General features: G+C 41.4%; 1 protein-coding gene across 4 annotated transcripts in view; it reads right to left on the bottom strand.

Moving 5' to 3' along the window:
• Nucleotides 1–23,714, bottom strand: part of satb2 (SATB homeobox 2) — a 58,778-nt gene that overhangs the window by 4,883 nt on the left and 30,181 nt on the right. For 2 of the 4 annotated variants that reach the window (XM_044131112.1, XM_044131114.1), the window contains exons 4-12: nucleotides 21,644–21,770; nucleotides 19,815–19,938; nucleotides 19,284–19,386; nucleotides 18,151–18,204; nucleotides 17,496–18,079; nucleotides 15,018–15,230; nucleotides 14,818–14,904; nucleotides 13,806–13,958; nucleotides 11,640–11,834 (exon numbers count right to left, since the gene is read on the bottom strand). In XM_044131112.1, the coding sequence (XP_043987047.1) occupies nucleotides 11,640–11,834; nucleotides 13,806–13,958; nucleotides 14,818–14,904; nucleotides 15,018–15,230; nucleotides 17,496–18,079; nucleotides 18,151–18,204; nucleotides 19,284–19,386; nucleotides 19,815–19,938; nucleotides 21,644–21,770 (1,640 nt within the window). The remainder of the gene's footprint in view (nucleotides 1–11,639; nucleotides 11,835–13,805; nucleotides 13,959–14,817; nucleotides 14,905–15,017; nucleotides 15,231–17,495; nucleotides 18,080–18,150; nucleotides 18,205–19,283; nucleotides 19,387–19,814; nucleotides 19,939–21,643; nucleotides 21,771–23,714) is intronic. The other 2 variants (XM_044131113.1, XM_044131116.1) reach the window with 1 other exon arrangement.

Genomic DNA, 23,714 nt, shown 5'->3' with positions numbered 1-23,714 from the left:
CTATAAATCTGTGGCACATTAAAATTAAAGGACCCACATAAAGATAATAGTCCTTCGCGTTTCTCCCTCTCTCTTCAATAATAACAGGGTATTACTTAAATAATACTGTGGGCCGGCCAGACCATGAAACTGCTCCACTTTATTCGCGGGGGCTTTATATTCCGGGGGAAGGGAATGACCAGTTTACAGGAATTCACTCCTTTCTTTTCCCTCCTTTCTTTTCTCCTTCCATAATCCAGATTTTGTTTTGTTTCGCTCCCTCAAACATCTAAAAAAAGGCTTGAAGAATGCAGGCGAGGCCAACAGCAGAACAGAGACACTTAAAGGCATGAGGCATGAAAAAGAAGATGTTTCCTCGCTTTAATGAGGACCACACATCCACAAACGCCCCACCGCTGCAGCTCACCCAGACACTTAATAGCTTAATTGAGGGTAAATCATGGAGAGGATGGTGAAATGCACCGCGACCCGCCAGCCCTCGTCCCTAGGCCTTCATCACTTCTCTGCTTATTCGTGCTGACATGTGGGGACTCGTTGGATCAATGGCCACACACACACACACACACACGCAGGCACGTATCGGCGGTGAGGTCTGGTCTCCCTCATGAGCTAATGATGATGTTAGCCAGCAGAGCGCAGCGAGCCCCGCTCTAAAGACACCCCTGTCTCCTGTCCTGACTCCTGGTTCAGGACGGGAGTGAGACGGGGCACTGCTGCCATGCCAACCGGGAGCCACCGCATCATTTGAGGTGTTGATGAAACTGAGAATCCTCCACGACCTCCTGGAACCCTCCCACTGCTCCTGAAACTGATCTTATCCTGCAGGGCTTTTTACATCTTCATTTGTTTCCCCCACTGAACTTTTATGTAAGAAATTCCTTTAAGAAGTATAGAAACAGCTAGGATTGGACAATGAATCTGAGAGAATGTTCAATATCACCACAATCCTAAAATATTGGGCAAAGTCTCTCTTTTTTGTCAAACGTTATTTTGGGAGGGGGGGGGGGGGGGAAGAGAACAAAAAAAAAAAGAAACATCACCTCTTTAGACAAAAATATCCATCACTTATGGCAAAAAGATTGCAGAATTTTAGGAAGATGATTATATATAGAATACCATAACTTTAACTTTTAATATTATTGCTGTAAATAAGATTCCCATCATCGTCTAGACAACAGAAAATGTACTTTTATTAAATCCTAGATAATTCTTCTGATAGAATTTTCAGTCATTTCACTTAAATCCAAACCAGAACTGCACAGCATTCTGGGGGATGTAGGCAGAGGAAAGGCTTTAGCTGCTCAACCTCTCACAGCCAGCTCAACAAGCTTGGTGGCATAAACTCACTCTTTGGTTCCCTAGCAACAACCTGTTGAGTAACTTGCACAGCAGCAGTTTCAGGTTTCGCCACTGTGACTCATAACTGCTGAAACATAAAAAACAACGGAGTGGAGAGAAAAATATGGATGAAACAGGAGAGGAAATACTGACAGTAGTTCAGATATTTTAAACAAAAAAACGAATCAATAATTATTTATAAGGACCGGTATGAAATGGTTATACGGTACGTTTTTCAAGTATGTGTGTGCGCGCAAGTTTTCCTTAGAAACATTTCATCTATAGCATAAAATTCCATGAAAATATGTTAAAGTTAGAGTTTATGACATTATAAAAGAAGATAAGGTTGAAGGTGTAAGGCTACCTGTCAAAGCTGTGTGTATGTGTGTTTTGTTATAGAGAAAATCTGCGAGGTTTATGGGGTAAAAGTTTAAACGTGGGGACATGAAACCAGGCGAAAACTATTAAACATGTCTGCTCTCTCTGGTAGATTTAATTAGAAACTGAAAAAGCGAGAGCCTCGTGTCACTGAGGTCGACGCACTCCTCTGAAACAGCTAGCTAAACGTTTAGCCGAGCAACGGGACGGCCGGCGGGACAGGACCTCCAAATCTGGTTGCTTTGTTAAACATTTTCTGGTCCTTTTTTTCCTCTCCCCCCAAAAAATGAGAAAAACATGTTTCAGACTTTCAAAAAGGGATTTGTTAGTCGGAAAACTGAGTCATAGGATGACTGTTTACTGACCTGTCATCCACACGGGTAAACGCTGTTTAAGTTTAGGAATAAAAACTATTGTGTTAAGGTTATATAAAGATCATGGTTTTGGTTTCCAAACCTCTGCAGTGAAGGCCAGAGAAAGATCAGAGCTACAAGAAGATCCACTGTAATCACTTCAGGAAAAATAGCCTCATGCTCAAAGCTCAGAGGAATGTAAAATGTTCATTTGGTTAAAAAAAAAAAGAATCGTACACGCCCGTGGCACAAGCCGTTCATGTTTCCCTACTTGCTTTCATGAGGTTTTACCTTCATTTTTCTGTTTTAACAAAGGCAAATTTAATAAGAAATATTTATGCAGGCCTTAAGTTAGAAAAATAATTCCCTAATTTTTGACCAACAATTTACAGAAATTCCGGTTCATGTGTGCATTTATAATTAAAAAAATAAAACTGTTTTGCAAGTAGATGCTTTATTGAGCAGTCAACTGACAGGAAACAAGGTGGAGAGAGAGAAGACAGGCAGCAAACGGCTCTACACCGGGAATCGAACCCACGACAACTACGTGGAGATCTACGGCCACCAGACATAACAGTTTGTGTCTCTGTATGACTTTAAATCAGACTAAACATTTCTGTTTTTGGTCATTCGGCCACATAATTTTTTTTGTATTTTCAACACCCACAAACTCCCACACACCACCAAGATGTCACATCCAAACCACATGATGGTGTCTTCCGACTTCAAAGTTCCCCGAATCTTCTTACAAATATATTGCTTGACATTACTGGCAAAGAGACCCGACCACAGGACAGAACCCCAGCATGGGGGCTTTGGTCCTTACTATATTCCTTGTCTATTAACTTTTACTCTGAAGAAAGAAAGGAAGTAGTATTGGAGTAGCACTATTTGATTTTCATCTCAAGATAATCAAACACAGATAGATATTAAAGAACTAGCACTAGCAGGAAGCTCTGAAGTAGATGCTAATTTAAAAAATGCTAGTGGCTAAAGGTTGGTTAGCCACAGTATTTGAAGAATGCTTGCGTTCAACGCATGTTTTGTCTTTTTTCACGAAATACCAAAGATGCTGCTCCACAAGCAACCTTACCTCGACCTTTGAACAGGTTGCCCTTGTTGAGATGTTGCTGGCCAGCCTGAAGAGAAGTCTGTTTTCAAGTAGTAACATGAAGAAACTAAAACCTAACAGAAACAATAGGATCTGAGTCACAGTTGCAAAACATTCTCATGTTTGTTTTTTTTCCTTTTTTTTTTTGTTTTGCTGTGTTTCACACACATGCAGACACAAACTCCTTGTCTGCTGTAGCACTGAGAGAGACTGAAAACAGGCACAAGAGGAAGGCCACAGCAAGGCTTATTTGATAAGCACATATTATATTCTCTCATCTGAGTTGTCTACACTGCTTTCGTGCGACCTAGAGGACACAGTGGGTCAGGCTTCATTTAAAGAGTGACTGGCAGTTTGTGCTGTCAACATGAATAATCTGAGCCAAAGTTAACAGACAGAATCTGGATGGGCTTTTCTGATGACCAGGATGATCCAGAAAAGTACAACTGACAGAAAAATATTCCACTTTAGATAACTGGTAATATCACGTATAGAGGCGGATTCTGATCAAAATCTTACCAATTCTTTTCTGTCAGTGAATATTATGTGGATAACATTAACTAACCCAGCAGGCTATAATAAAAGAATGGTCACACCATAACAGGACAATTCCACCACAAACAGATTCTTTAAAGTACATTTTGAGATTTATGAAACAAGTTATGTCTACAGAAATACAGAAGGGGATCATTTTGACTGCAGGCCATTTAAAAAAAAAAACGTTTCTTACTTGTGAAACATTTTCAATTTGTGAAAACCAAAACTGGGGTTTTCTTGATCCCTGGGTGTATCATTACATCGTTAGAGAGAACTCCATGAGTTTGTTCATTTATGTAGGACTTACTCCTGAGTCTGCTTGTGTATCTTTTGATTAATCTAAAGAAACTTGATGTTGTTCTTGGTTCTGAGGTCCTGGGGTCTGTTTTGTACCTTTACTTTCCTCCCAGGAACAATTGCAGGACAATCAGAAGAGATAACACTCATGAACCTCCGGACTCACCAGACTCCACTAGAGTCTCAAAGTGTTGCTTTTAAGATGCCAAAAAAAAAAAATAAAGAAGATTCAACGTCACTTTTAGATCAAGCCAGTCAAACCACAAAGATCTGGAACTTTGTGGTGAGGCCATCTCTCCTTGTGATGTGATTTAATATTCTTTAAATCCCTTTTTCCCCCCTTTTCCTCTACTCTCCGTAACTCACACACACACACACACACGCACGCACACACACCCTCCTGTCCTCCTGGCAGCATTCTGAGTGCTCTGCAGTGAAATAGAAAGTTTTCTTTTAAACGTAAATCAAGGCAAATTATGATGCAGAACTATGAAAGAATTATGGAATATGAAACATTTATCTCTTTCTTAATGAGCTCAGGTCCTCCAGGGCAGCTAACACTCCCCGTGTTTCTGCCGGCCTGGATGTGTGAGTGTGTGTTTGTAGGGGTGGGATGGGGAGGGGGGCGGGGGGAGTGTGTGACCACCAGAGACACCATTAACACAGAGATAAATATATAATGGGGAGGGGGAGGAAGTCACTTTTCTCTTAGTTTTTGGCATGACTTCACCTTAGCTGTTAATTTTTGCTTCATTTTCCCCAGATCCTCCGTCTGTCTGTCTGTCTGTCTGTCTGTCTGTCACTATCTTTTTGTCTGTCTTTCTGTCATAGTCTGGACTAAACCACATCCTGCTTTATTGACATCACACACAGTTTCTCTGATTAAAAATCATCAGCACGCTCGTGTGGGTCTACATCCCATATGCTGAGTATGTTCACTCTGCATGCGAGGCTTTGCTGCATTGTCCTTTTCATGTCTCTCGCTGTGTGTGGTATTCATTCCATTTATCTGCAATTAAAGAATTAACTTAATTGTGGTTCACCAAAAAGCCCAGACTCCACCCTGCAGCAGCAGAGCGAGAGGCCACCGGGGTACAGCGCTGACACAAACACACTGAGGCAAGCACGGACACAACACACACACACACACACACACACGGAGTCAACAGTCCGTCCTCAAATGGAAAACATAAATGATAAGATGCAGCAACCAAAGATCCAAATGATAGAACCTTCATTTTCTTTTTCTTTTAAAAAGAAACAAACACGTGATTTAAAGTTCACGACATGCTAAATTGAAGCTGTTAATAGGTGTGCAGACATTACACCAACCTTTTAGGAGAAGGAAATCTTGTAAAAATCAATGCTTTCCAGTCCCTAACACATTTTCCCAAATAAAAGTGTAGAGTCTAGCGAGTGTCACGACAGAAAATTAGCAGATAAAGACAAAACCTGAAGGGCTGCTACGGTTTACTAAAACTAACGAAATAATAAAAACTGAAACGGAAAAAGACTTTTTGTTAACTGAAAGAGACAAACAACAAAAAGAACTAAATGGTAATTAATGGGGAAAGTTATAGCAAACTGAAATTATATTGTGTGCTTATAAAAGTAAACCATGCTTAAATTATACATGATATTCTTCACTTTGGTGTTTATGAATCTATTTATTAGCTTTTTGAACTGATGTGAAATAGATTATTTTTTTCCCACACCAGCAGTTTATGTCAACCATCTATAAATTACAGTTCTTCATTCTCCTCCTGGTGGAACTTAGTCCACAAAATGGCCACAGCAAAAGTTGTTAGAAGCCAGCAGATCGCTGGTTGTTCTGCAATAACTGAAGCCATTTTTAAAAAATGGATTCTTCCGTTGAGTATTCATTACTCAGTCGATGTATTTGTAATCACAATATAATAATACAATACTTTGACCTTTTCAAATTCTGCACCTGAAAATGAAGTATGAAAGAACTAAAACTACTTCTATAAACTAAAACAAAACTACACTAAAACTTAGCAATATTTAACTTTTACTATGTAAAAAAAAAACAGCAAGCGCTCTAAAAACTAATTAAATCTAACTGAATTAGTCAATCATAAAGTCACTATGAAATAAAACTAAATAATGAAAAAAATCCAAAGCTTATATGACTCTGCTCCAAACCAAACGATGTAACATCGACACTTCAGCGGCTCGTTCTCAGTCAGTGAAGTTAAAAGGTTTTGAGGTTTTTCTGAGCTATGGAAAGTCACCAGGGTCATAATCTGCACTTTACAGCACCTGATGCTGAAACATGAATGCTGTCAAATATCCTACCTGGTGTTCAAGAAGTTCCAGTTGGAGTTTAAGTAATAATGAGTGTAATAATAAGTCAAAAGATAATATTTAACATTGTTTTTTCTTTGCATTTTCACATTGGGAAGGGTTCTTCTGTATCACTTATGAATTTGTTAGTGTTGATTTTCTGAACTCTAGCAACATATAATTTATAATAAATACAAATCAAACAGAAAAACACTCACTCCTACCAGAATTCATTTGAATTGTCTTTCCTATAAAGTCGTGTCTGTTTCAAAATGACCCACTGATTTATTTCTTTTTCTTTTTTTCTGGTTTCTACAAGCCGAAAGGTTCCAGGAAGGAGACCAACATGTTCCGGCAGCATAAGAATATAGCCGACTGCATAAACTCGCACCATATTAAAAGAGTTTTTTTTTTATCAGAACATCTTATCTACATTTAGGAAAGAGATTTAATTCACACCCAGCTAAAGTCCATCACCAATAAGCTGACTTGTAAAGAAGATGTTTTAATAGCTTTGTTAATCATCTGTCATGTAAAATCATCAGAGATTTACAGAGAAACATAACGAGTGTGAATTGTGGTCATAGTTCAGCTCAGCTAAACAGTAACACTGAAGTGAAGTTGAGTTGAAGAAAGTTCAAAATGGCCGCCGCTTTTCCCATTGGTTTAACCATTTCATATCTTGCTGTCTCATGTAATCGTGTTCTCATGCAAAATGTCTCCAATTCACAATCTTCCCGATATGTAGTTTCATACATTAGCTTTTTTTTTTTTTTTTTTTTTTAATTAGATGTAATATTTTTGCTGTTTGTTAATCTGGATGTGGGATTTGTGAGGAAAACTGTTAATATGTTGTGGGATCTAATTATTTTTATATAGATATTTTTTCTTAAGGCGGCACATTAAAAATATTCATTTCATGTAAATGAACTGCAGTCTTACGTCACAATGAACAGCGGGGAAAAACTTCAATAACAAAACTATTGATTTACCTAAAATAAAACACACAGATGTGTTTAGCATGTGAAAACTGTGCAGTAGATTAGTTTGTTACAACGGATCATTTTTCTTGAATTCTATTTTTAGCACTGTTATGCGAAATTTATTCAACTTACTTATCTGTTTAAAGTCAAAATTATTGAAACCCTGTGGTCTACAAATTACAAACAACTGTTTTCATTTTTCCATTTTCCACTTCATGAAGTTTGTTGGTGCAGTAATCTGAGGCTGCTTTTTCTTATTATTAAACACCGTGTACATCATCAACCTGCTGAAGAGACAATACATTATAATATAATGTATTTAAATGAAAATGTTCATTAATACTTAATGTCCTAAAAAAACACACTCAAAACAATCACCAAAAAACTTATTAATGGTAAATATAAAACAACAAAAAATTATTTCTAATAATTTATGACAGAAATGCATATTTTGTATGATACATGATATGATATGATATGATATGATATGATATGATATGATATGATATGATATGATATGATATGATATGATATGATATGATATGATATGATATGATATGAACAAACCTACAGCTTGGGTAGGGGCGACCAGACAGGGTTGCCAATCAGATGTCAGGGGTGGCCAGGGGCCCGCCCCCACCAGCAGCCCCTGTGGCCACACCCCTGTTCAAGTATTCTTTTTTTTATTATTATTTTAAATTGTATGAAGGCAGCATATTTCTAAAATAACTTCTGAGTAATTATGAAAATGTATGCAGAAAAGCCCTCATCTTCTGAAGCATTCCTTCCCACTGAAGTGAGACTCATAGATGTTGCCTTTTCTTTTTCTAGTCTGTTATTTCTGAGTTTCTCTTCCACAACAAGAGGCTACACACATAAACAGCAGCACAACTGGAGTAAAGAAATAAAAACAAATAGAGCAAAAATCGAGAGAGAAATTATTCATGAGGGCAGACTTCACCACACTGGCAGTGGGATGAGCACTGCTGCCGTGGAGACGGTTTCTGGAGAATCGTGATGCCGCACCGACACGCAGCATCTGCAGACCTGACACACACATTCTGGCAGGCAGTGATTTCTCAAAGCCCCCCCCAACGCACAGGACCGTCTCACACCGAACACCCAGGTCTGCTCAGACACACACTTCAGGGGTGTGCTTCACCTCAGAGTCTCAGCGGCGCTTTCATTTTTTATGTGGATCTGCATCGGCGCAGACTGCTGAGCGGCGGAACCACCCAGGATCAGTACCAGATTGTGTGAAACATGGGGCCAATGTGGGGCCCGCAGTGGAACACAGTCTCACGCACAGACACACACACCCACACAGATGTCGCTCCTCATTAATGCATGATAAGAGCATCACTATGAACTCTGAACCACAGCAGAGGTGGAGGATGGTGAGGCGATGCTGAATGTGGTAGAGACGATTTGATACCAACATCTGTATCAGTTCTGATGTTAAAGAAGTTCTAGATCTATTGGTAACAATCCATGAGGGCAGATCTATTCAGTCTAATTCTATGCTTTGTGTCATACTTTATTATTTATTTTACATTATATTCAGAATTTTTAATTTCACTTTCTGAACCATTCTAAAGGCTTGTCACTGTATAATTTTTACATTGTTTTTATCAGTTGTCATTTCTTTATTATTTATTGTAAATTGGATGTTATCCTCATGATTTCTAAACTTGGTGTTATTACTATGTGAATCACTGCCTTGTTGCTGAAATGGGCTACATAAACTTTGATTGATTGATTGATTGATTGATTGATTGATTGATTGATTGATTGATTGAACAAAATAAAGTTGTGTTGTTTTCCATGTTTGACCAAGCTTGTGAAGCTGTTGGTGTAAATTTGTAATTCACTACATTAATGTCTGTTTAAAAAAAAGAATTCACTATTTTCTGTGTCATATTGATATCAGTCAATACTAAGCCTCAGATATCAGTATCGTATCAGAAGTGTGAACCGGTGTGTCCCATGTGGAATAATGACCTACTGTAGATCGGATGGATATTAGATGTGTTTTCCTGATTAAACGCATATAAAGCTGCACTCAGACTAACCAACAACCTTTACTGAGAGCCATAACATAGGAAGTGACACGTCTTTCTGTTGGACGCGGCTCTGTGGTGGTTTGACATTTTTGAGACTTGGGGGTTGAGGGGAATCTGATTAAGTCCTGATGTTTTTGTTTGTGTTTTTTTTTTTTTTTTTCAGGATGGAGCGACCTGCACAGACCTGTTCTTTATCATCAGCACAACGTGACGACTGATCTCAGTGACAGTGGCTGGATACTGATCTGTTGCACAACTGTTTCCACAGATGTATAAAACAGATGGATGAAGCAAACAGCAAAAATCTGAATGATGAGACGCTTGACTTGAGATGCTGAAATCTTAAAATGTTGGTGTTTTGTGGAGATGCAAAGACGTTCGGCCTGGTAGAACCGTCCTCATGAATAATAAGTTCCTCTCTGTGACTTTCTAGAATTCTAGTCCTCTCTTTTTTTGCAGCATGTTTGCTAAGGTACAGATTTCTTCCAGTTTCAGCATTTTTCATCAAATGTTGAGTCGGTTGCAGGACTCATTATTTTCAGGTTTTATTGTAGATATGCGGTTATGTTTGGGATCACCGTTCTGTTTGTGAAGCTATTTGCTTTTTTGTTTCCTTTTTATTTTTACATTGACTCTGGACAAGTTTGGCTTAAAGAACATTTTGTGATTGACTCAATGGATGTAGGCCCACATCATAAGCCCTCCACCACCATGCTTGACCAACATGAAACTTATGCTACATGTAGAGTTGATGTTTGAGAAAACTGGCAGCTGCCTTGAACGTTTTCCGTGTGTGATGAATATTTCTCACTTCCAGATAAATGAATCATTTGCTAGAATTGTTAGTCGCAGTCCTAAAACAGAGTTGTATGTAAAGAAAATACACTTTAACAAAGAAAGCAGAAGAGCAAGAGTAACATACAATGATTTTCACACGTTCAAAGGAGCGGGGAGACGAATAAACTTATTTTTAACTCCACCCTTATTCCAGCGGCAGAATCATCCAGTCAGTTACCGTTCTTGTTATGTGGCTTCATTCTCAACCTTCAAGCTGCGTTCAGAGTTGATTTCAAATTCACGCATGCAGGTTGGTGTTAAAATGTCTTGGCTGGTCTGTTTGCTGAGGATGACGAGGGTTTCAGTGGGAGACAGTGAGTGATCTCCATGTTGTGTGTGTGTGTGTGTGTGAGTGGGAGGGTCGCAGCAGTGAAAGAGGCCGACATGTGAGCATGCATCCTGCATCGATCCCCCCCCCCCCCCCTCACCCTCACCCTCCTCATAAACTAATGGGGCATTTCCTCTGATGCCACACCACCCAGCAACAGTGTTTATTCTGGGCTCCAGAGGGCCAAGGCACGCAGGGACACACAAACACATGTGCATGAGATCAAACGGCCCCATGCAGAATAAATATGGGGGTAATAATGACAAATGAGCTGCGTGACGGTGGACACATCCAGAGGGAAAAAAAAAAAGTTTCATATTTTGCAAAAAAAGCAGAGGAGGTGTTTGAAGAGAGACATGGAGGAAAAACAAGATGGCAGCAGAGTTTGTCTCAAGGTTATTACAGTTCACTAAACTAATGAAATAACAAACTCTGACATTGAGAAAACATGTTAACTCACAAAAATAAAAATAAACTATAACTAACTGGAACTATATCCTAAAACATTCTGAAATCACAGAGATAATATTCTTGGTTTCTGTGTTTAGTTTACATCAGCTGTCGATAAATTATGATTCTCCATCTTCCTCCTCATGGTACTCCACAAAAAAACCCAATAAAAACAAAATATCGCAAAGGTTGTTATAAAACAGTCAGCTGGTTGTTCAACATTAACTGAATCCATTTGTTGGAAATCTTTTCTTCTGTGTAGTGTTCAATAACCAATCGGTGAATAAATAATCCCAATACTTTGGTTGTTTTTTAGTGCAAAATTCAAAAACGTCAAAGTATGAAATGAACTTAAACTACTGCTATGACTAATATGAACTAAACTGAAACTAAACAATATTTAAGTAATAATAACTAACAAAAACAAGCAAACACTTTAAAAACTAACTGACCGAGACAAAAAAAAGTCAGAATGAAATAAAAGTGGAAAACCCAAAACCATTACAACCCTGGTTCCTCTTCCAGTCCAGTCGGTGTAAATGGGTGTTTTGCCTCAATGCTTCAGAACCAATCAGAGTTCAATAGGTTCAACCAATCTGAACTGCATATTCCAGCGTTTGCCGCCTGCTTCCGGAGCCAATCAGCCTGTCTGCTTACCTGAGCGTCCTGCGGCAGGTGGAGGACGGTGTGCAGCCGTTCGCTGTGATGGTGTCGGGACTCCTCCTCGTAGGCCAGGTCCCTGTCGGCCTGCGGCAGCGCCAAGAACCTCCGGATGGTGCACAGGTTGTCCCACAGGGTGCGGTTCTCGGGGCTGGGGTTTTCCTTCCATCGAAGCAGCTCACACAGCCAGCCCTGCGGAGGAGAGGGGCTTCCGTTCAGAGCTGCAGCGTTCAGTTTCTTATCGCTTTCTGCTAAACCCCCCCCCACAGGAACTCTAGACTTTGTGAATAATCGTGATTAATCGCACACCTCTGAGATTACATTTTTTAATCGATTCCTCCTCTGAAGTTCTCGCCTCTTCCCAACCAGCTCACAGTGACATGACAGCTTCCTGCTGCCGGGTAAGAGAACTATCACGGGTAACTTCACCGACCCTCACAAAAAAGTACAAAGTAGCAGTTTAAATTGAGCGGAAAAGTCGTGGATCTACGGGACGTTTAATGAGGAAGACGGAGAGGATTGAATTATGTCTGCTAGACTGCTCCAGTTTGTGCCGCCAGCTGCTGTGTTCAGCCAGCCTCCTCGGGCAGCATGTGCCGCTAATAGCCTGATCATCTCCGTCCTCGTGGCCAGCTGCAGCAGATGGGTGCACCGAGCCGTGACCCTCCGCCACCCCCACGGACCCCACAACCCCCGACCTGGGGGACGGAGCACACCACCAACACACACAGGAGACTCATGTCCTGCATGCACACACACAGACACACACACGTCCTGTGTACACACACATCTAGACGGCCGTCTCTGAGCCAGACGCTGCTGCTGCTGCTCACTCTACAGATCCTGAACTCTTTCACATTTCATCAGGCTGTAACCTCAAACTTTCATGTATTTCATTAGGATTATATGAGGCAGACCAACACAAAGTAGTGCACAACTGAGAAAGAAATGAAAATGCTAAGAAGTTTTTAACATTCTTTTCAAATGAAGAGCCCAAAGATTGTGTCATACAGTATTTATTTCAGCCCCACTTACTCCGAATCAAATCCAAAAAGTTGCCTACAGAAGCCAAACAGATAGTAGGGCTGCACCGATTTACTGGTGCCGATCTGCCCATTTGTAAACATGAAGCTGATCTTATCCACAGATTTTTATCTACCTCTGCAAAGGTCTTTTAATCAACCACTGTCCTCTTCTGCTCTGCTGTGACAGAGCAGAATGTCTGGAGCCCTCCCACTGTTGGCAACTCATTGACTTTATTTCTACATTTAGCAACATTTCAGACAAAACATAAATTGGTATTGGCCAAAATCGGAATTGGCAGCTCAGGACTTGTAATATACTGGTAATCAGTGATCAGCTAGAAACATGCAACCGGTGCAGCCTGACTAGGTAGTAAATAGTGTCGACTTGAGTCTAATGCAGCTGTTCAGTTCCAGCATCATGGACACCAAGGAAAGGTCAAAGTCCAGACTCAAATTTGGAGAATGACTGAGGTGTAACTGAAAAAAAATGATTGGTTTGTAAAGTTCATCGACGCTCTCCGTTCAGTCAGGCAAAACTTTTAGTCCTTACATGAGCAAAACTGGAAAAGCTGTTAGTTTTCCACCCAGGATAAATCCACACCACCTGTCATAAAACTTCATCTGTAAATAATTTTGAAAAATAATTTCCTTCATCTTAATAATGAAACACTTCTTTGTCTTTTACATCAAATCGCAATTAAATATGTTAAAGTTTCTGATCGCATTCAGAAATATCAAGTACCAACAAAAAAACTCCAATAATCCGTTCCTCAAAAACTAAAATTACATATTTTCTCCCTACGAGAATGTCTTCATTTGAGTTATTTTTAGATGCATTATTTTGCTGTATGCAGTAACTCCTGTGTACCAAAGCTGGACAGAGCATGGAGGCCTTTTCCTACTTTCAGCAACATGAATTACATCCTCCAGTGAGATTTTAAAGTATTGGAAAGGTTGACATCTAAAACCGTCTGCCAACTGCACCACAGGCTGCAGCCACATTTAAAGCTCTACAGTCCATCTCATCACAGTTCTGGATCAGTTTCCTCCAAGTGGATTTTTTTGGACTCATTTATATCTTTTGGACTCTGATTTGGACAGAACCCCCGGCCCGACGGCGCCTCCTCTCCTGGCTCACCTGGCTCTTGTTGGCTGCCACCTTGGCAAACAAAGCCTGCGACACTTTGGCTCTCTTCATCTCCTGTTGGATCTCGTCGTAGATGCCCGACGTGATGTTGACCAGTGTCTCCAGCTTCAGAGGCAGGTCTGGGCCTGGGGCGGACGGCTTCGGCTGGGGGGAGAAGGACAGTGCAGGGTCACAAAGTGATGGAGTGTGAGGTTCACACTTAGAAAGCCTCTGTTCTCACAGAATAATGTGTTAAAGGATGAAAGTGCTGAAACACACTGTCTGTTACCATTAGACAGAGCACCACCTGTGTAGCCTCTAAAGCAACAGTATGTAGCTTTTATGAACAATATCTTTATTCCATATCTATTAAAAATCTCACTCCCTGAGTTTCTATTGCCATCTGAAACTATGGACTGTTCCCGATCAAAAACAACCAATCAGAGCCAGGAGGAGGGGCTTATCGCTGTCAATCATCCTCATGTACTCACAATATGTTGATGGCAGAGAAACAACTGACTGCTACAGAACATTTCTCTTCAGAGTGGCTATCAGCTGACGATCGAGGCGAGCCGCTCTCAGCAGACGCGCCGCGTTCTCTGCACATCTGCGGCACACGTCTCCACATGACCCGTGTTTACAGATCCAAGTCATTAAGAACCCCCTCTTTTGTCTCTCTGGGCTGTTTCTGTTCGACCCGACGTGGGCTGGCTCTCCCAGAGCTTGTATACACAGCGTTTGAAGTCGTCCGCGAGACGTGCACGGACCAGCTCGCTTACATTCCCCCAGTGTAAACCATGCTAAGATAATTTTACATAGCCATAATAAGAACGGGGCAACATATTCATGGCTGCGGCCATGAATGGGCATATGCCCTGACATCAGAGGCGGCGCCTTATCACCCAAGCTGCGGGGTGAACCTGGAAGCATGCCGAATGCCGCTTTATTGTTTACAGCGAGCTCCTATGAAGGCTTTTAAGGCTGCTTGGGGCAGCAGTCTGGTTAAAGATGGCAGATAACTCACAGAGTTGGAGATCTTCGTCTTGTTCTTCCAGATGGATGCCCAAGTGTCAGGGGCTATTGGGTCGTCCAGGCTCCTCTCCCACACTTTCTATGCACAAACACACATAGAGGCCCAGTTCAACGTTTGCATCACTTCAAATGTGGAAAAAAAGAACAAAATCTCTGTTTTCATATTTTTTGAGGTTGGAGGAGAGGTGTAACCTGCGTGAGGCGCTGGGCTCCGGGGTTGGTGGAGTTGGAGGAGGGCAGCCCCACCGAGGGGTTCATGGTGCGCTCCCTCTCCTCCTGGTAGATGCGGTCTCTCTCGCTCTCCGGCACGTTCAGAAAGTTCTGCATGGCCTTCAGGTTGACCAGCAGGGACTGGGACGCCGTGCGGGGGTCCTCCTCCTTCCTCAGGATCTCTGACAGCAAGCCCTGACCAACACAACCCAAACACATCGCCACTGTCACCCACTGCCCACCTTCAGAGTATTTAAAGGGATAGTTCAGGGTTTCAGTAATGAGGGAAAAAGAAGATTTGTTTTCCAGCCCGATAACACCGTTTTATAGCACAATCAGTCATTATCAACTTGTTGATTTATTTAATGCCTTAAAATTGGCCTCTGTGTCTTTAAAAGCTCCTGCTCTTTCTGAAACTCTGCCTTCAGGAAGACATCCCAACATGGCTCCTCTATTAACCCTTTAGCAGCGTTTTTGTATATTAAAGTAGTCTGTATAATGAATTCCATGAGGTGTTTGCTAATTGCCGCTGGCTAGTCTGCAGGAGCTGAATCACGGAAGTGTGGAAGCTACAGGAGGAGCCACGTCTCGATGGCGGCGCTCGCTCCCATCATGTGTTTTCCACAGCTGAATGGTTGTCATGGGAGATTTAAGGATTTCTCAAACATGTATGAAAGAATCAAGTCAAAACTCTGGATATGATTTTGATCAGGTAAAAACATAATAACATGATGTGAAGCTTGAGAAAGCTGGTTTCACAAGATACTGCCTTTGAAGTGGGCCTCAATCAAACTAAAACCAATCAATAAATATATGCTAATACCACCTGCTTATGAGCTTTGAAAAGACTGAACTGTCTCTTTCATGTTTTATAAACCATTTGACTTAGTTTCTTTCGCTTCACCCTCCCCGCAGTTTAGCATTGTATAAAACTAAAGCACTCTTCGGTTTTGATGAGTTATTGACTAGACAAACCAATCACTGTGTGTTTGATGTTTTTGTGTTAGAATTCATCAAACCCTGCTCCGCTCTCAGTGAAGGGCACACACCCGTTTGTGTCCATTTGATGGATTTAGGTTTTTCCAGATATGTGGCCAGGCATTGGAAGCCAAACATCTTGTCTTTGTTCTCATCTCCCCCAAAAAGACTTGGGGCCAGACAGCTTGTGGTTTTTCTTGGAGCAACTTTGCAAACCTCCATTATTATTATTACACATGCACCAATCAGGTTTTCACTGGTCAAAGCAGATTTATGGTTTGATTTAAGATCTGACTTGCTGCTTTTGGGTTGATGTAATTAGGATATTACAGAACATGCCCGTGTTAATGTTTTTACGGACTGGAAAAGTTGGAGTTTTTACACTGGGTTACAATTAATGAGTAATGGAGAAAAATCAGGACTGAATCCAGGGGATTTTGGCCAATTTGAAAGCTACATGTATCATGCAATTAATTGATGAGTTGATTTATTGTGACAGGTCTGTGTATTAGCAATGAGCAAAACCAATTGCTTGCTCAGTCTGGTGGAGAGACAGAGCTTCTAGTTGGAGTTCTCAGCTGGATCTAACAGAACAGAACAAAGTGGACATCTGCACAGGCGTCTTCTCCTCAAAAACATTATTTTATTATTTGGGCTGAGAACATTTAACCTGCTGGACTCCAATAAAGAATCTTTTTTAATGAATAAATCTCACAATTGCTTATCGTTGGCTTCCAAATTGTTGATTGCCATCATTTCTGATGAGATCATCGATGTTCCCTGAACACAGGTCAGGTATTAACACGGTGCTCTAATTTGAATATTAAAAGCTAGAAAAGGGATAAACGTGTTGTTGATAGCGTGTGACCGGGTGACTTCACATGTAAGTGCAGCTCTATAAACAGACACAAAGCTGCCTCCCTCCATCACACCTGGCCTCCCTGAGCCTCCTCCTGTTACTCTGCTCTAATGGGGCGTGCTGTAAGCAGCTCAGCGCAGCCTGACTGCATCAGGTGTCTGTGCTGCTGCGAACGCGGGGGAGAGGATCCAATGACCCAGCAAGCTGCTGCTAATCACAGGGACAACAGGACAAGATAGAGGAGCCCTTCCTTTATAGACATCCTGATTGAGATGAGCCACTGTATCTTCAGTGATTGAGAATGCAACGGTAAGATGCTGGAGAGCATCATACACTGTAAAACCTAATTAGTTCTCTTTTATTTAAGAAACATATATGCAAATTTGTTGCCTACAAGTTTCCGCTACAAATTGTGCCTGGAAAACTCATAACACTGCCCCTTTAACTAACTGTTAAAACCTCTTTATCTCAAAAACCTCTCAACTTATTTAAACTGAATTTATTTTTATTGAAGTCAACATTTTAATTTGCCAATTGAGTGTCAGCAAAACCTTGACTGAAGTCGGGTTATATTCACACGGTCACAGCCCACAGCGTAGTACCCGATGCCCCAGAGCTCATACCTGTGTGCGGTTGAAGGCCACCCTGGCGAACACGGCCTGGGACACGCTGGCCCTCTTCAGCTCATCCCTGACCTGCTGGTAGATTTCAGAGGACACCTCGGCGGCCGAAGGGTTGTTCCCGGGATGGTCGCCCGCTCCTTTGGAGGAACCCCGGGGGATGGGCGGGTGGTTGAGGAACTGCTGGTTGAGGCTCTGAGGGTGCTGGTGGGCCAGCAGGCGGCTCACGGCCAGCTGCTGGTTGATGAGGTGGGCCATGGCGAGCTGCTGGCGAACCAGCTGTGGGGAGAGCTGCGGCGAGAGGAGCCCACCTGGCCCCAGCAGGGGCTGCAGCGAACCCGGCGGAGGCGGCGGGGGAGGAGGAGGCACCTGCCCTGTGCGGAGGGGGGGGCTGTGATGGAGGGGACCGTGAGGCGATGGCTGCTGTTGGGGCAGAGGGGGCTGCTGAAGTGGCTGCGATGGGGCCTGAGGGTCCCCGGACCCGGCTTTGAGGAGGGGGCCGCCGGCACTCAGGTGGCTGAGCTGAGCCAGGTGGGGCGGGGGCCTCGGCCCCAGCACACAGAAGTCTGACATGTTGTCCCTCTCAACTGGAGTCAAGAAAAGCAACATTAAACAAGCACAAAAAAACAAAAGTAACCTGAGAGAGTTAAAAACGTACTTTTAATGTCTGTGGCGTCGCGACCAGTCCACATCTTCTCCAGGTAATCCCCTGCTTAAAACAACGAGCAGAGAGTCAGTAGCTGATTCGACATTGGAATTGTGAAAATAAATCGAACTTAGAAAAACGTTTTCCCACTGGGATGAGGTGGCTGTTCAGCAGCACTGAAATGAGTCTGTTTCACTAAACTGCAATGGAAAGACTCTGAGAGTTGAGGAAAAGGTCTGCACTTTCTGCCCAATACACACAGGAACTGTTGGAACATTCATGCTAACTGCTCATATAAAATGCAAAACTTGTTAAAAAACTTATTTATACATAAAGTGTTTGCTCTTGTTTTAAAATGATTGAACCTGGCTTACCAGCAACCAGTCTGCAACACAGCATTGTTGTCATATTTTCTAGAATTCTTAAATATTACATTATCTGACACCGGATCAAAGCTTTGTGGAAACTGCAGATCAGAAATCTTCCCTAAAAAACACATTTTTAATTTAATCAAAATTTGCATTTCGTTTTTTCTTATTCTTACTTCAGTCAATTTTGGAATATTTTGTTAAAGCATCATGGTAAAAAAAATAATCTCATGGTATATGAAAGCATTGAATTTGCAAGTTGTTGACATACTCTTGCTTAAACATTGTAAGAGTATTTAAAATTATGGGTTGACATTTATCGCATCCTTTATCATTTATCAATTATCATTTATTGTGATAAATTTCTTATCATGATAAGAATTCCTATTTATTGTTGTCATTATAAGTTTCAGTTAATGATGTAAAAAAACTGTCTGAATCCTCAGAATTATTAGTTTTATTCTTTTCTCCTTTGCTTGTTCAAGTAAATTATTAATACATTGAAAATATGATTAAAAGCAGTCAAGGTGTGTAGTTTAGTGACACAAATCCCACTTCTTTATGTAAGTGGCATCCTAAAGAAGCATATTACAAACAAGTTTGTTTTTCAAGAGCTTTATATGTGACTGCTGTGTTAGCTAAAAATCAGGAATAAAGAGTTTGAATCATCACTTTTATCATTATCACAATATTACCTTAAAATATTATGATAAAACGTAAAACGTAAAGTCCATTTCGCCCAACCCAGACCTAAGACTGCGTGAGTATTGGTCTTACCTTTGATTTTCTTGTACTTCTTATACCAACGGCCAAACTCTTGACATTTGGCAGTGGAGACATTGGCATAGTAAGAACTGTTCACTATGGAGGAAATCATGCTCTGAGGGAAGGAGAGAGGAAAAAGATAAATAATAACTAACAACATATGAAATGCTTTGACTCACGCAACACCCACATGGCATTTACACACACACACGCCCACGCACACACACACACACACACACACACAATAGAAGCAGAGAAACATTAATCATGACTGGAAGCCACCCATGCAAAGTCGAGCCAGCACAGTGCAGAAGGGGAATCTCCAGCCACACACACATATGCTAGCAATTAATGCAGCCATCGACACCCCCACCAGAGATGGCGTTAAACACAACATGCAAACACATTGCACACATTATGGGAGCAGGGCCGGGTGCCACACTTGTAACTGGCTGAGGAGACGGTGTTTGGCCTGAAGCGGCTGCAGTAACCAGAGCCCCGACTCCTGGGAGGTCAGAGCTGGACTCCTCCTGGACGGCCTACCTGAGACAGAGGACACTCCTTGGCCAGAGTGCTTTGGTTCATTTCCTTCAGCAGTTCCTTCAGTGCATTCCTGACAGTCGCGTGGTTCCACTGCTCACAGGGCAGGTCTTCCAGCTTCGCAAAGCTACAACAAATCAAAACCACACACACACAGACACACACATCATTCATTGCTCTCCATAGACACAAATGCATCAGTCACGCTAATCATTTTGGACGTGTTTTACATCATTACACAGGGTGTGTTAGGAGAACCACTTCATCATAATTATTAAAAGTATTTGGAGGCAAACAAATGTAAGGCTGCTCCTTAAAGCAACATGTTTGTGTCCCTAATCCCTTTATGCTGTAAAACTGTTAGTTATGACACTACAAGTTTGCTTAATTGAGCATTTTGAAATATTGGGAATATTGTAATATTTTAAATTAGCTCCATGTGTAACAGTGAGAGGAGTCTATATCATAAGAGCTGTGGAGGAGTCAGAACCACAAACTGTCTGCTTCAAAGAGGGAAGAACACCAGAGCAGATACATTAGATGTACACTCCAGTCCTGTAGGTGGCAGTGATTCATTTGAAGATTGTTTGAGCACTGAGTGAGAAGAAAGTTTGGTAAACAGTGGTTGAGTCCAAATTTACGGTTCCTTCGTCAGCCGCAAAGACAGAAAGTTAGCAGCAGTGTAATCAGACGGTCAAGCCTTCAGATTTATGCCGTCATAGTGGTGTAAGTCAAGTAAAGTTCACTTGTTTAGAGCATTTCAGCAACAAAGCAGTTAAAATGCTTTGCACCATGAAAATATTATGCAGTCTCTGGTAGCCTAGCATCCGTGACAATGCTAAACACAAGCTGGTAAAACTGGGAACGTGCCTAACTATCCGTCTTCACAAAAAAAATAAAAAACCAACTGTTTTTTATGAAATCCTGGATTATAAGAAGAATGTGTGTCTCTTACAGAGCACATCTGACCTGCATACTGCATAAAACATTTGACATGATTTTTTTCTCTCTCTTTCTTGTTGTCAATAAATAACCAGATGTTTGCTAATTGCGGCTGGCTAGTCTGAAGGAGCTGAGTTGGGGAGTCGTGGGAAAGGGCCGCTCTGTGAGGCAGAAGCTTGGAAACTGTCTTGGAGATCAAAGAGTTTCTCAAACATGCATGAAAAAAAATCAAGGCAACACTCCAGGTACGCTTTTGAGGATTAAATAACACATTGACATGATATAAAGGTAAAAAGTCAATTTGACAGAAGACTACCCCTTCAAACACAGTCTGAGTGCCTCCAAGTCGTCAAATCTATAATTAATCAAAATGAGTCAGAAAGTAGGTTGGGCTGCCATCAGTTGGAGTCAGAGGAGAGTTTAACCTTAGAACTTCCATTGTGAACTTCTTTATTTCTACTGTCTTTTTGTTTTTGTTGTTGTTGTTTTGTAGCTATTTTATGAAATAAATAAAGTCAGACTCTAAACAGTAGCAGCGCAGAGCCCTGCCCTTACTGTGGATACACACATAAGCAAGCCTAGCTGGAATGTACCACGACAATAGAAACAAATAAACCCTCTCATGTGGAGTTTATCAGTTCTTATCTGCTCATCAGGATGCTGCTGCATTTCTTCTCTAGAACCAGGAAGTTCCGAAGCACAGACCCCTCCCTCCTTCAGCTCCCCCTGAACAGCTGACGCAGACAGAGAGCAGATAGTTCTCCAACGGGACTTTAGCGTCTGAAAACCACTGCAGTCGTATCGGCTGCCCTGTAGACTAACAACCTGACATCCAGCTGTGATCCTACATGCTTTTTAAACTAGTGATGGTTGGAAGGAGGAAGTCTGACCTCTGCAGCTGAATGTGGAGCGTGACCATGTGATAGACCTCCATCAGCATGTCTGCCACGGTCGCTTCAGGCGCGTCTGTGAGGAAGTGGATGGGCAGAGGGTTCCACCGACCCACCTTGATGATGCCTGGACACAAACAGAGAGGATCCATGCAAGTTTTAACATACAGTCCTCATTTATTAAACAATATATTTTTAAAAAGCACATATATTTGAAAGGCGCATGTCCTTTCAATCTTTAGATATTCTGTGATAACATTAGAGTTTTGATTTTTATTTCTGTGGTGAGGCATTTGGAGAATTTTGCTGGCGTGGATTTATTTGATTTTTTTTCTTCTGTATCGTTCTGAAATACAAGAGTATTCTGATTTTTCTCCAAGCTTGTGCATTCACGCAGATGACTTGAAATTTCAGGATTAACTGAAATTTAATAGCTTGAAGTAGAGGAAAACAAAACAATAAAGAATAATTAGAAACAAGCACTTTGACTGTCTAGTTAATTAAAACCCTCTGTCTGAGAAACATTTCTGTGTTAAATATTACCACCCAGATTTTTTTTTTTTTTACAAAACTTTCATGCTAAATTGGGAAGAAAGCTTACAGCACACACACGCACGCACACACACACAAACAAATATTAGACAATGTCTCATTCCACCAGCGGGGTCTGTGGGCCCCACAGACTCCAGTCACTTAGTATTTTTGAAATATCTGACCAACACCCCCATGTTTCCCTGATATGAAGCAAGAACTGCAAGTGCCTGAACACAACCACAAAAACTGTCAGTCATGCCTAATATGCTGTGAGTGGAAACAGCTGAAAAACAAATGAAAAACATTTCTAAGCTCATCATGAGCAACAGCTGCCCCAAACTGTCAGCTTCTAACACCGCTGACTGACAGGTGAGCAGCACCACTTTTCAGATTGATGCTCTTAAACCTTTCATCGACATAAAAATATTCATATAAGATTACTGACAGTGACCAGCTCACTCATCTTACAACCCCCATTCCAATGATGTTGGGTCATTGTGTAAAACTGAAACAAAAGCAGAGTGCAATGATTTGCAAATCCTCTTCAACCTATATTCAATTGAATACACTATCAGAGAGTAAATATTTAGTGTTCAAATGGGTAAATTTTACTGATTTGTTTTCATTTTGATGTTTACCACCGTGTTCCATCACCTATCCTCATGCCGCCGCCGGCAGATAAACGTCTTTCCTTTAACGGTAAGCTGTTTCTCTGCGATTACCACATGGAGCAGTGAGTACATGAGGATGATTAACAGCGCTGAGTCCCTCCACCTGGCTCTGATTGGTTGTTTTTCACTGAGCGATGTAGCAGCTCAGAGAGGAAACTGTCACAACATGGTGACAGTTTCAACAAGTATGTGTGGCGCTTTCTGGTATCTAGATCTAGCGCTCTGGGTTCTATTTATTTAATGTTACACCCCAAGACACTGGTTTCACTACATTTCCCATGAATCACATAGCAAGACTTATGGCATAGGGAGACAAAGAGATGTGACTAATGTGAAACACTGTGTTTGATGGAAAATTAACAATTCAACAATTAAAACTGGAACATATTTCACAGTAATCCATTCCACTGTAGGTCTGGTTCCTTTAGGCTGGTTGTCCAGCTGGAGGGTGAACCTCCCACCTCACCTCACCCTACTTCCCCACAACGTCTTCATGCTATGCTCTTTATTCCTCATCGTAAAGTTTGTTGTAACAAAAAAACCCTCAAAATTCAAAATGAAGTCCCACTTTGTGTTTATTCCATCACATAACATCTCCATAAAACACATTAGCTGTGTTTCCATTACAAATATACGTAAGACGTTTCCCAAAAAAACTCAATTTCGCAAGTGCAGAGTTTTCCTTAAATAAGAAATGCAATTAAAATCTTCTGTTCACGTGAAAATCGTGGAGGCAACGGATGTAATCATAATATATTAATGTTTCAGCCGCAGCACTTCAGCTCATTATCGGCTATCAGAGGAGAAGTTGATGTCTTATTGAGGTGTTGGAGCAACAAACTCCCATAAATGAAATGATAAATGCC

This window comes from Gambusia affinis, linkage group LG11, assembly GCF_019740435.1.
Source record: "Gambusia affinis linkage group LG11, SWU_Gaff_1.0, whole genome shotgun sequence".
Taxonomy (NCBI): domain Eukaryota; kingdom Metazoa; phylum Chordata; class Actinopteri; order Cyprinodontiformes; family Poeciliidae; genus Gambusia; species Gambusia affinis.
The sequence above is the reverse complement of the archived record's forward strand: the minus strand, read 5'-3'. Positions and strand labels throughout refer to the sequence as shown.